General features: G+C 47.1%; 1 protein-coding gene across 2 annotated transcripts in view; it reads right to left on the bottom strand.

Annotated features, from left to right (window-relative positions):
• The window catches only part of Acsf2 (acyl-CoA synthetase family member 2), a 43044-nt gene that overhangs the window by 15211 nt on the left and 14053 nt on the right, over nt 1-13780 (bottom strand). For both annotated transcript variants that reach the window (XM_052195596.1, XM_052195595.1), the window contains exon 2: nt 124-319. In XM_052195596.1, coding sequence (XP_052051556.1) covers nt 124-319 — 196 coding nt within the window. The remainder of the gene's footprint in view (nt 1-123; nt 320-13780) is intronic.

Below are 13780 nucleotides of genomic sequence, written 5' to 3'. Positions count from 1 at the left end.
CGGGGGCCCTGGGAGGGGGCCTTTCCTACAGCCCCACGGCCTTGTGCCCGCTCTCCAGTTCTTCCCAACTACCGCCCCTAGGGACCCGCAGCTGCTCTTTGAAGGTTCCGGGTCAGTACCTACCTCCTCCTTGAGCTGTGCAAAGTTCAGCCTGACGTTTTCATGGAGGACGACCAAAGCCTCTCTGTCGGGGAACCTCTGCGCTGTGGCATCAAGGCACTCGCCCACCGTTGTGTTCACAAGATGGGAGTCGGTGTGGCCCTGAATGTAGCTGAGCCCGCCGATGGGCAAGGGGTTGGTGCAGTTCACCATTCCAGCACTGTGGAGAGAGAGGAACCATGGACTGGCCCGCCCGGCCCGGCACCAACACTCTGGCTCCCTTAGCTAATCAGGAGTCTAGCTGTTTAGTATGTTGGTATGTTGAGGACTGACAGGGTTTCTCTAGATTATTTTTTTGTTTTGTTTTTGTTTTGTTTTGTTTTTGTGACAAGGTCTACAGTATCCCAGGCTGGCCTCGAATTCACTCTGATTTAGCAGAGGATGTCCCTGACCTTCTAGGATGACAGGCATTCACTACCACACCCAGTCACCTTCTCTGCTGGGGCTCCAACTACACCCTCAGCCCCTGCCCTCCCCAGATCTTGTAAACGTAGACTATCCTCTCTTACACTCCATTCCTAATCACTAGCTCAACCTCCAAGCAGCAGGCTGGGGACCAGGCCATCCTAAGCTGGAGCCAAGGGGCCTCCTGCTCCTTCCTGGAAATGATGAGGCGCCCAGGGGTGACTGGTGAAGCTGACACAGAGACGCTGCACCCGCGTCCCAGTCCCTGCCTCCTGGAGGCTCATGGTCACTGTGGTTTTTTCCTAGGAAGCCAGTAAGGTCCATGGTTGGACCCAGAGCTGGCTGCAGGGCTTTGGGCTTCTCTGCTCCTTAGTGGGCAAGTTTATCTCTTCTGGGTCAGAAGTCCAAAGACAGAATAGATTTAGGGATCGGACGGTGGCACTAGGAGGGACTGCTGAAAGGTAAGAACTGCGTGCCCAGAAAAGGAGAAAGCCCCACATTCCACTGGCAGAGCCCTCGGGCTCCCCACTTTAAGACGCTGTGGCAAAGCAGAGACTATTGCATCCAGGAAAGGACCACAGCACTCAGACGGTACGGTGAACTCAGACACCACAGGACTACAGAAGGTCAGCTGGTACCCCTGTAAAGATGTCCTGTGCCAGCCAACTCAGACTGTCCCCGGAAAAGAAGCCACCTCCTTTCCATCATCCTCAAGGAACAGGGTTTTTTTTGGGGGGGTGGGGGGGGTGGGAAACACACCTGGAATCTCAGCAGCTGGAAAGCTGATGAGAGGGGACCAGCCTGAGCTACATGTGAGTACCAGGCCAGTTCCAGTTACCGCGTAACAAGACCTCGCAAAACAGGTGAGAATTATGATCACAGATTCTCAAGGTGAGGAGACTGATGAGCAAAGAGGTCAAGGGTCAGAAAGTCGGAACAGCTAAGTCGGAAATCAAAGCCAGCCCCACTGCTGCGCGTTTCTGTCAGGCCTGTTCTGCCTGCCCTTTCTTCTTTGTATTCATCCCAAGCCAGATCCTCAAGTATCTAACTTCCGTGTCATTTTCTCCGTACTTCTACCAAGTGACACAGGAGGGTAGGGCAGTGTTAAGGGGAGAGCAGCTTCTCTAGAGTTAAGAGTTCAGAGTTGGAGAGATGGCTCAGCATTTAAAAGCACAGGGCTGCCCTTTCGGAAGTTTCAGGGTTCAATTCGCAGTTCGCAACTCCCACAAGGCAGCTCCTAACAGTGTTATCTCCAGTTCCAGGGGGGAAAAGAAAAAGCAATCAGACGCCCTCTTCTGGCCGCCATAAGAATTGCATATATATGGCACAAAGATATGCGCAAACCAAAAAAAAAAAAAGTTCAAACAAAACATAAAAAGCATAAACATAAAGTAATAAATAAATAAAACGTTTTTTAAAAAAGAGTTCTAGAAACTTATACCAGTATAATTTGCTCATAAAGAGAGGAACCACCCCAGTCATTTAGACAAGTCAAAGGCCTGAGCAATTTTACTTCTCTATACACACCCTGAACACCTGGCCCCAAAGGGTAGCTGCTTCTTTCTTTTTATATTTGTTAAAAGAACTGGGGTGGGGGCGCTTTTTATAGAAATGTGTGTTTCTTAATGAGGATGGGCAAAGCTGATAGAGTTGGAGGAGAGCCCATTAATCTCTCTCAAATAATTAAACTAATGATGCAGCTTCAATTGAGGATTGCAAAACCCAAGGCCTCTGCGGCCAGGTGGGACCAGAGCCAAGTAGGTGCTGTGGAGGATCAAGAGACAGATCATGGCCTCCACTAGGGGTGCCCTTAGAGAGTCGGTGTGTGGGACTTCAAGCCCAGATCTGTTTTCATAAGAGAACAAGGAAGTTCAAGAAAAAAACAACATTCTCTTGATGTCTCCATGTTGGCAACTCAAGCCTTCGCACTTCATGTGCAGACTGAGTGTCTGGAACATAGGAAACAGCCCAGCAAACAGCTAGCTGCACACGAACATCGGGGCCTAGGGCCGCAGCTCAGTGGAAAACCATTCACCTGAGGTATGTGAGGCCGCAGGTTCAATTCTCAGCACTGTGGGTAAACAAAACAAAACAAAGGATCTAAACACACGTCTTTCCAACAGGCATATAACCGAGTGTGTGCATGTGTGTGCGTGTGCATGTGCGTGTGCGTGTGCGTGTGTGTGTGTGTGTGTGTAAATTAAAACTACTACTCTCTTTGAGGGGCTGGGAAGATGGCCCGGTCAGGAAACCGGTTACCACACAAGCTTGAGAAGCCCAGTTTGGTCCTCAGAACCTATGTAAAAAGCTGGTGCATGCCTTTAATCCAGCACTCAGGAGGCAGATGCAGGTGGCTGGCTGGCTGTGAGTTCAAGGCCAGCCTGGTCTACAGAGCAAGTTCCAGTACAGCCAAGGAGATACAGAAGAACTTGTGTCAAAATAACCAAAGCCAACAACAACGGCAACAATAACAAAATCAGAAAAAGGTATTATCCTAGCCCTGGGAGGTAGAGACAGAATTCCTGGCTCAATGCTAGCCAGAGAATAGCAGCCCAATAAAAGGCTCTGTCTTAAAAGCCAAAGTAGCTAGAGCTGGAAATGAATGATACTTGAGGTCATCTGGCCTCTGCATGCATGTACATATATGTTCAAGCACACACCTACAGCACAGGCCTGTAGATCTGCGTGTTCATGTTCACACATGCATTTGTGTTGAGAAGGTAGAAGGTAAAACACAGAATCCAAGTAAGCGACCCAAGTGTCATGAGGCGGTGCAGAAATTGGAATCCTTTTCCATTGCTGGCAAGAGTGTAAGAACTTTGGTTCCACCACTGTGGAAAATTGGGTGCAGTTCTACCAAAGGTGACACACATAGAATCACCATGAGACCTAACAATTCTACTTGCAAAAATATATGCCCCCCCCCCAAAAAAAACCACTCCAAAGGAGCACTTGAATTGCTCAGTAAAAATGACAGGAGGTTGGGATTGCAGAGACCACTGTCAATGGGGTCCTTGGCATTCGGCCACGAGGAACTGGATTTGGATCCTTGGTGCCCATGTAAAAGGCGGGCACTGTGTGTGTGTGTGTGTGTGTGTGTGTGTGTGTGTGTGGCTGATGCCCTGCAGCTCTTGGAGAAAGGAGTCAGCTAAGCCAGCCAAACCCACAAGCTCCAGATGCCATGGGAGACCTGTCTCAGAAAGAGGAGATTGCTCAGGAGGTAGAGGCTGCTGCCAAGTCCTACGACCTGAGTTGGAAGGAAAGATGACTCCCACAAGCTTAGTTCTGATACACACACACACACACTCATGCTCTCTCTCTCTCTCTGTCTCTCTCTGTCTCTCTCTCTCTCTCTCTCTCTCTCTCTCACACACACACACACACACACACACACACACACACAAGGTGGAAAGCAATATAAGACACTTGAATTGACTTCTGCCCTTCCTCTCACATCATGCATATACCCCGATGTCCTCACACCTGCCCTACCCCACCCTCAAGAGAAATTACAGGCGATCCTGTCTAAAGCTTTCAATTATCAATAAAACTCAGCTGTTTACCTGAAGAAGTAAAAAGCCAGAAAAGTAAGATAATAGCCTTATTTCCTAAACAGGTCGGTTCCAGTCTGAATGATAACAAAGCCCCCTCTGTCTTAATCCTTACAAACTCTCTCTCTCTCTCTCTCTCTCTCTCTCTCTCTCACACACACACACACACACACACACACACACACACACACACACACACACAACCTTTGGGGCAGTGCAGGAAGTGCTGTAGTAGAGAGTTTGCATGTCTAAGGCTTTGAGTTTGGTCCCTAAGGATGGGGGTGGGGCGTCACCTCCCGTAACCCAGCGTTAACTAATCAATTCTCCTTCCATAGTTCTGTTTAGTCCAACTTTAGAAGGAAAGGGTTTTGAAATGTTCAGTGTGCTTTTGTTCTCTGTTCCCCCTCTGGTTAGACTCTGTTTACACAGCCAGCCTCCTCCACACAGCCTGGCACTCACTGGACTGGACGGGATGTGGCATCCTAGGAATGAAAACAGGTTGTTGAGAAGTTTAAGCGATGGGGCTAAGGGTGTGGCTCTGTGCATGGAGTACTCGCTCAGCAGGCGTGAAGCCCTGGAAGTGATCACCAGAGGTCACAGAAACAGGACCTGCTGGCTCGGGACTATATTCCTAGCACGGAGGAGACAGAAGCAGAGGTTCTCCTGAGGCTTCATGAGATGCTACCTCATTCATTTAAAAGAAAAAGATATTCACACAACATGGCTATAATGGTTTGGTTTTATTTTTTAACTTTGTTTTTTAAAAAGTATATGAGTGGGACTGGAGAGATGGCTCAGTGGTTAAGAGCATTGACTGCTCTTCTGAAGGTCCTGAGTTCAAATCCCAGCAACCACATGGTGGCTCACAACCATGCATAATGAGATCTGACACCCTCTTCTATAGTGTCTGAAGACAGATACAGTGTACTTAGATATAATAATAAATCTTTAGGCAGTAGGGCTGATCAGAGTGAGCAGGCAGAGGTCCTGAGTTCAAATCCCAGCAACCACATGATGGCTCACAACCATCAGTACAGATACAGTGTACTCATAAAATAAATAAATGTTTAAAAAAAAAATATGAGTGTTTCAGGATATTTGATCACACTGTGTTATTTCCGGAAAAAAAAATCTGTTTTTAGTTGTAGTGTGGCTCAGCCTTGGGACACACCTTTAATCCAAGAGCTTTCTGCTTGAATATTGCAAACAGGATTAAATAAAGCCAACCACAGGTCAAGAGTTGGAGCAAGGAGCCAGCTGACAAGAAGTAAACATGAGATTATTAAGAAAAAAAGCCATAGAGGGTCAGGAGGGGTCAGGAGTATGGAGAGAGACACACACAGGAAGCAGAAGGGAGGACATTCAGTTTATTTGGTTGGTTGGTTGGTTTGGTTTGTTTTCCGAGACAGCGTTTCTCTGTGTAGCCCTGGCTGTCCTGGAACTCACTTTGTAGACCAGGCTGGCCTCGAACTCAGAAATCCACCTGCCTCTGCCTCCCAGAGTGCTGGGATTAAAGGCGTGCGCCACCACCTCCCGGCAGGGACATTCAGTTTGAAGGAGCGTTTTTTGTTTTTTTGTTTTTGATTTTTGATTTTTGTTTTGGTGACAGTGAGAGAGGGGCACTGCTTCTGGGATGTTGGCAGATGGGGACGTCAGCTGGGTGCTTTCTCTGCCTCTCTGAGCTAGCAGGCTTATACCTCAACATCTGGCTCCCAAGTCTTCATTGGTAAAACTTGTTGTGGATAGCCCTGGGCTTGTATTTTGATGCTAATTCCACTCCTCAGAGGGGCTACAGATGAGGAGTTGCCTGGTGAACCTTCTCCCCACCTTAACTTTTCAAATAAAGGCTCGAGCCAATGATTGGACAGGAGGAAGGGGGAGGAGCTGAGAGTTCAGGGGAGGAGCCACAGGGGGTGGAATCAACAGGAAGGAGGAGCTACAACAGGAAGGAGGAGCTACGGGGGATGGCTGAGAGGCTGCCGAGAGAAGCTCTGGCCTAGAGAAAATGCAACTTATATCGGATAATATAGATGGGACTAGAGTAGTGTAGTGGGAGACATGGCCATTCTAGGCTTGTAGCTTATATTGTTACTGATTGAGTTGAGACTTCTTTTACGGGGTAATTGGGTTGGAAAAAAAGTAGCAGCCAAATGGCACCCAATATATTGTTTAGAACCTAACAAACCTGAGATAAAAAGTTTGTAGCCCCCGAAGCCCCGAATGGCTTGGGCTACAAGCCCACACTTGCTGCAGCAGTGTGGATTGGAAGCTGACTGGGTCTGAGAAGCCCTTCCCACAAATAAATCGGGAGACTGCATCTGGCTCCCAAGTCTTCATTGGTAAAACTGAACAACTGCTATCTCCATGTGCACCACATGTATGTTCAGTACCCAAGGAGGCCAGCAGAGGATGTCAGATCCCCTGAACTGGAGTTACAGATGGTTGTTAGCCTGCCAGGTATATGCTGGGAGTCAATCCAAGTCTTCTGCCAGAACAGTGCGTGGTCTTAACTGCCAAGCTTTCTTCAGACCCTACTTTGGTTCTTTATGACAGAACAAAAACTTGGACATGAACAACTTACAGCAGTATTCTCACCATAGCCAACGTGTTTCTATCAATTACCCATCAACAGAGGAAGGGCCAAGCAAAAGCAGTGCTCCGTCATATACCAGAATGCTATTTGGCCACAAAAGAGAAGAACTATGGGGCGGGTCCTGTAACCTAGTTGGAAGAGCACTCGCCTAGTACACACAAAACCCTGAGTCCAATCTCCAGCACTGTATAATCCAGGCAGAGTAACATGACCCCAGGAGGTGGAAGCAGAAAAGTCCTCAACTACTTAGTGAGTTTGAAGCCAGCATGAGCTACATGGGATCCTAATAGAGGGAGGAGGGCAGAGGAGGCAGGAGAGAAAGACAGCTCAGCAGTTAAGACCACACAGGCTGCTCTTCCAGAGGACCCGGTGTGATGTAGGCTAGGGAGGTTTTCCTGGTAGAAAGAAGAGCACGCCTTTAATCCCAGCACTTGGGAGGCAGAGGCAGGTGGATTTCTGAGTTCGAGGCCAGCCTGGTCTACAGAGTGAGTTCCAAGATAGCCAGTGCTATACAGAGAAACCCTGTCTCAAAAAAACGAAAAACAAAACAACAGCAAAAACAACTGAGAGTTCTACACTTTGGGGGCTCAGTGGTTAGGAGCACTGACTGCTCTTCTAAAGGTCCTGAATTCAAATCCCAGCAATCACATGGTGGCTCACAACCATCCGTAATGACATCTGATGCCCTCTTCTGGAGTGTCTGAAGACAGCTACAGTGTACTTACATATAATAAGTAAATAAATCTTAAAAAAAAAAGAAAGTACAGCAAGAGGCATGGAACTGTAGTTCATTGGTAGAGTATTTGCCTAGCATGTGCACGGCCCTAGGTTCAAACTGAAGTACAGGAAGGAAGGAAAGAAGGGAGGGAGGGAAGGAGGGGATGTACCCAGACCTTTAAGGAATTTCCCTGTCTGAGATCTTGAAGAAATGATCTTGGAGCATGGTCCAAACAGAACTGTCATGTCTGGGCGAGATGTGGGTCAACCTGACTGAGGTGTGGACACAGGATGTGTGTGTCCAGACTCCATGGTGTGGTGCCTGCCTTCAGGGAAGCCACAGCCAGCTCTTTGTGTCCTTGGTCTCCTCGCTGAAGAACCAACCCACTGCAGAGATAGAAAACTCTGGAATCCTGGCACTTGGGGGGAAGCGGAGGCAGGAGGATTACTGTGAATTCAGTGCCAGCCTGGCCTAAAGAGTGAGACCCTATCTCAAACAAATGAAACAAAAAAAACCTGACTCCTCAAAAAAACAAAGTCAGGTGGTGGTGGTGCACGCCTTTAGTTTCAGCAGAGGCAGGTGGAGCTCTGTGAGTTCCAGGCCAGACTGGTCTGGAAAGCAAGTTCTAGGACAGCCAGGACGGTTTCACAGAGAAACCCTGTTAAAAACACACACACACACACACACACACAAGGGATTGTAGAAATGGCTTAGTGACTAAGAGCACAGACTGCTCTTCCAGAGTCCCCAGGTTCAATTCCCAGCCCTGACACAGTGGCTGACAACTGTCTGTCTGTAACCTGAGTCCAAAACGTCTAATGGCCTCTTCTTGTCTCTGATGGTGCACACACATATCCATGCAGGTGAAATATCTAAACATATGGAGCAAAATCAAATGAAATCTCAAAAAACAAAAGAGGATAAAAACCACTGATACATTAAGTATCCTAATAATTACAAAAGGGGATGCAGCTTACTGTAGAGTATTTGCCTGACCTTCATGAAAACTGGGGGTTAGCTCCTTAGAATCTCAGGGAAGGGTAAATGCTTACTAAGTAATTAATTTGCTGATATTTGCTGTGTGGGTGACAGGTTTTGGCTGCGGTTAAGAACATGGTCTGCACTTCCTCCTCTGGATGCTATGTTTCCTTAGTGACTCATTGGACTTAACCACTGGCCTCAAAATACACCGAAATCTGAGCTGACAGACACATTGACACTGGACGTGATGGCGGAGCTACTAGGCTCTGTCAGCCCCTTCACTGAAGATTGATAGCTCGAGTTGAGACAGGTCCACACAGATTGGTGAGCTAATGTCATCAGAATCAGGTATGGGGGTGGGCCTTCGTCCCAGAACTCAGGAGGCAGAAGAAAGTGAGGAAGAGTAGGAGGACCAGGAAAGGAAAGGATCATGGGAAGGAAAAGGAGCGTGACATCCAGGAGTGTGCTAGATCCTTCTCTCTTGCTAGAAGCTGAAATTTTCAGCATAATTCACAAAACATTACAATCTGGTCTACAGAGCCAGTTCCAGGACGGCCAGGGCTACATGGAGAAACTGTCTTGGGGGGCAGGGAGTGGTATAGTGTAGATTGCTCATGTGAAGAAAATATTCAATTTTTTTTGTAGAGCTATTTGAAGTAAAAAGGGCAAAGCAGCAAAATTTATGCATGAACTGAATGAAGGAAGGTGTACTGGCTGGTTTTGTGTGTCAACTTGACACAGGCTAGAGTTATCACAGAGAAAGGAGCTTCAGTTGGGGGAGTGCCTCCATGAGATCCAGCTGTGGGGCATTTTCTCAATTAGTGATCGAGGAGGAGGGCCCCTTGTGGGTGGTACCACCTTTGGGCTGGTGTTCTTGGGTTCTATAAGAGAGCAGGCTGAGCAAGCCAAGGGAAGCAAGCCAGTAAGGAACATCCCTCCATGGCCTCTGCATCAGCTCCTGCTTCCTGACTTGCTTGAGTTCCAGTCCTGACTTCCTTTTGTGATGAACAGCAATGCAGAAGTGTAAGCTGAATAAACCCTTTCTTCCCAAACTTGCTTCTTGGTCATAATGTTTGTGCAGGAATAGAAACCCCGACTAAGACAGAAGGTATGACTTTTGAATTTAATTTCTCTTTCCTGGCTGTTGTACAGTGCTCTCGAAGACTTTCACAAACAAGGTTATCACCTCATTAACAGTAAAAACATGTTGTGAACTTGTATAGAAAGGATTTCATAGGCTTTGGGACCTATGGCGCCGCCCCCTGACCTCATTTATTGAAAAAGTTTAAAGAAAAAAAAATCCTTAGAAACCCTTTGAACAATAGAATTCAGAAGTCACCAGAATGTAGCTGGGTGTGGTGGTGCCTGCCTATAATCCCAGCACCAAGGAAGTAGAAGCCAAGGGTTCAAGGTCATCCTCGCCACATACCAGATTTGATACAAGAGACTCTGTCACAAAATCTCTTTAATAACTATCACTCACTGCTTAGTTAGAGCTTTCAGCCAGCCTGGGTTACATGGTGAATTCAGGGACATAGTCCAACCTGTACTCAAAAAAACAAAAACAAGGACTGGTGCTTTAACTAAGTGATAAAGCAATGGCTTGGTATGTGTGCAGAGGCCTAGGTTTGATCCCAGTACCTATAGATTTGATCCCAGTACCAGATAGACAGATAGATATTCAGGCATGGTTAGGCTGTGATTCCAGCACACTGAATGCAGCAAGAGTTTGAGGCCATCCTGGGCTACACAGCAAGATCCCATCTCAACACAAAATTAAAATAAAGGCAAGTAAAATTAAATACAAAGAAATGCTGGAGAGATGTCTTTGGTTAAGTGGTCCATGCTCCTGCGGAGAACTGGGGTTTAAAAGGAAGGGAAGGTTAGGAAGGAAAGGGGAAAGAGGGAAGGAGACGGGTGGGGACAGCGTAGGGAGTGGTGGCAAACCTCTATGATCTGGTGAGAGGTATTTAGAGGTCACTTTTGCTAATAACCATTGACTTAGCCCACAGGAAAGCCTGGCACCTCTGCCCGCCCTTTGCACCTGTGCCCTTCACTCTGCGACACCTGCTTACCTCTGCACCTACCGGAAGAGTCTCCCTAGAAAGCAGAGATAAGTATCTCATTCCTCTTTACGGATGAAGACATAAAGGGACTCTTCCTACTAAATCTGCAGTCACCTAGCAGGGCCTGAGGCAGGACAAATCACAGACAATATAGTGTTTCAAAGATAGAGAAGCTACAAGATGGAGCAGGTGTGTGTGTGTGTGTGTGTGTGTGTGTGTGTAGTGTGTAGTGTGTGTACTTGCTCACATGTCTGTGCAGATGTGTGTACCACAGTGCACATGTGACCTGTGGAGATCAGAGGACAACCTTTGGGTGTTGGCTCCTTCCTTCCCAGCTTGTCTTAAGGCGCGGCATGTGGTCCGTCCAGCTTTCCATGAACTATTAACCTACTGGTTTGCAGGAATCAGACCCGTTCTCTCTTGCTATCACCCACCGATCTTGCTTCCTCCCAGGTGAAGAGCAGAGCCACACCACAGCCAGGAATGCTTAATCACCAACACCACCTGCTCACTGCCCCTTCTCTTTAAGTCCGACACTCACGTCAGTACCTCAGAGATGGCCACATTGACTAGATTTCTGTATAGAGGCTTGGGTTGGGTGGGTGAACACAGCCTATTGGAGTGGCTGGAACTAGCAGGTTTGTTTTGTTTGTTGTTTGTTTGTTTGTTTTTGTCCTAAAAGTTCCAATTATTTGGGAGCCTGAGGCAGGAGGACTGAAGTTCAAGTCCAGCATCTACATCCCTCCCTCCCTCCTTCTCCTTCTTGGTCTTTCAACATAATTCAGGATGGCCTGAAACTCCTGTCCAGTCACTGGACATGATCCTCCTGCCTCTTCATCCCACCACACTCAACATGGCCTGTGTACTTTCATGAGGGCCTACCTCAAGACAAAATTAACAGGGTTGAGGAAAGTGGGCGTGATGGTGCACTCCAGCATTCAGCAGGCAGAGAAGCAGAGGTTACCACAAGTTCAAGGACAGCCTGGTCAACTCAGTAAGTTCCAAGCCAGCTTGTACTAAGGAGTAAGACTCTATCTCAACTCCACTGCCCCCCAATTAAAACTACATAAATAGGCCTGAGGATGTAACTCAGTCAGTGGAATGCTTTCAAAACATGCCCAAAAACCTGGATACCTCTACAAAGCATGGTAGTGTTCATCTGTGATTCAGTACACCTGAGGAAGGAGGGTGAGGGGTTCAAGGCCATCCTTGGCGGCCCAGAGAGTTTGAGGCCAGCTTTGACTATATGATATCCTGTCTCAAAACAATAACAACAAAATAAAAGGAAAGGAAAATGTAAAGGGCTGCAGAAGGAATGACAGTACAGAACATGCCTAGCTTGGTCTCCAATAAGCACTTAATAAACATACTCTGGGGCCCGCAGGATGGCTCAGTGGGTAGAGCAGATGCCCAGAAGCCTGACAATCTTTAATTCAGCACCCCAAACCCACTTAAAGGTAGGAGAGAACCAGTGCCACAAAGTTGTCTTCTGACCACCATACATATCACCTGACGCTCAGGTGGCCTCCTCCACACAGAGAAAAATAAGTGAATAAAAATTTAAAAGCATCCTTTTCTAGGTTTGTGGTATACTTCAATATAAAGTTCCTTAAAAAAAAAATCCTTATAGAAGCCAGGTGGTAGTGGCCCATGAGGTCTTTAATACCAACATTCGGGAGGCAGAGGCAGGTGGATCTCTGAGTTTGAGGCCAGCCTGGTCTGCAGAGTGAGTTCCAGGACAGCCAGGGCTACACAGAGAAACCCTGTATAAGAATGTAAACAAAAAAACAAGAAACCAAAAACTGTGTTAGGATTAAAACAACCCTGACACGATTGTAACCAATAAACTTAATCAGCATGTTGCTGGATCTATTTGCTATTTTTTAAAGCAGCACACATTATTTCTGTGTAAAATATGTACACATAAGCAAATAATTCTAAGCAAGTCAAGGAAATGCCATCTGTTAGAGATTTCTAGATTAGAAAATCCCAGTCAAATTGGTGGTATCCCACGCCTTTAGTCCCAGCATCTGGGAGGCAGAGACAGGTGGATCTCTGCAAATTGGAGGCCAGCTTGGTCTCCAGAGGGAGTTCCAGGACAGCCAGGGCTACACAGAGACAGAAACCCAGTCTGGGGGAGGGGGGGGGAATAGAGCTTCCTGTACAAAAGAAGTCCTTTTGGTCTGGAGAGATGGCTCAGTGGCTAAGAGTATTGATTGCTCCTCCAAAGGTCCTGAGTTCAATTCCCAGCAACCACATGGTGGCTCACAACCATCTGTAATTGGATCTGATGCCCTCTTCTGGTGTGTCTGAAGACAACTACGGTGTACTTATATAAATAAAACAAATAAATAAATCTTAAAAAAAAAAAGTCCTTTTCAAAACATTAGTCTTCTGCTTCCAGGGGCTTCCAATAAGAGAAGTTTGTGTGCTCTCTACAGAGTTCACTGTGCACTGTGACTTTGCCCTGTAGTCCCAGACACGGCTATGCATTCTGCAGGAAGAGGGCTGAGAACAGCCCGGGACACACTGCTTCTTGTTAGGATAAGGTTTCCCAGATACCAAGCTTTGGTCTGGAAGATAAGACAAGAACAACACTCCAGAGAGAAATGAAAATCCACCCAGATGACCAGCTTCATGATGAAATTTCTAAGAAAGTCAATAGGCGCCGGCCAGTGGTGGCGCACACCTATAATCCCAGCACTCTGGGAGGCAGAGGCTGGCAGATTTCTGAGTTCGAAGCCAGCCTGGTCTACAGAGTGAGTTCCAGGACAGCCAGGGCTACACAGAGAAACCCTGTCTCAGAAAACAAAACAAAACAAAACAAAAACAAATCCAAGAAAGTCAATAGAGGGCTGGAGAGATGGCTCAGTGGTTAAGAGCACTGATTACTCTTCCAGAGGTCCTGAGTTCAAGACTCAGCAACCACATGGTGGCTCATAACCATCTGTAATGGGATCTGACGCCCTCTGCTGGGTGTCTGAAGACAGCTACAGTGTCTTACAGTTCATATACATAAAATAAATAAAGAAATCTTTAAAAAAAAAAAAAAAAGAAAGTCAATAGAGAGACTTTAAGGCAACTCAAGGAAAGCGATGAGCAGAAGGCTGGGGATGCTGCCCTTGTGAAAGATGGGGGTTTGCTTCCCAGCATCCACACCAGGTGGCCTCAACTCTGCCCGAGGGGTTCTGACACCCTCTTCCGGCCTCTGTAGGCAACCGTACATATGCATATATTCACACTCAAACACATAAATAAAATGCAGTAAAATCGTTTGGTAAAAGCACTCTTGTGCGGGCTGGAGAGA

This window comes from Apodemus sylvaticus, chromosome 10 (assembly GCF_947179515.1).
Source record: "Apodemus sylvaticus chromosome 10, mApoSyl1.1, whole genome shotgun sequence".
Taxonomy (NCBI): domain Eukaryota; kingdom Metazoa; phylum Chordata; class Mammalia; order Rodentia; family Muridae; genus Apodemus; species Apodemus sylvaticus.
Note: the sequence above shows the minus strand (reverse complement) of the source record. Positions and strands in the feature narration are given on the sequence as shown.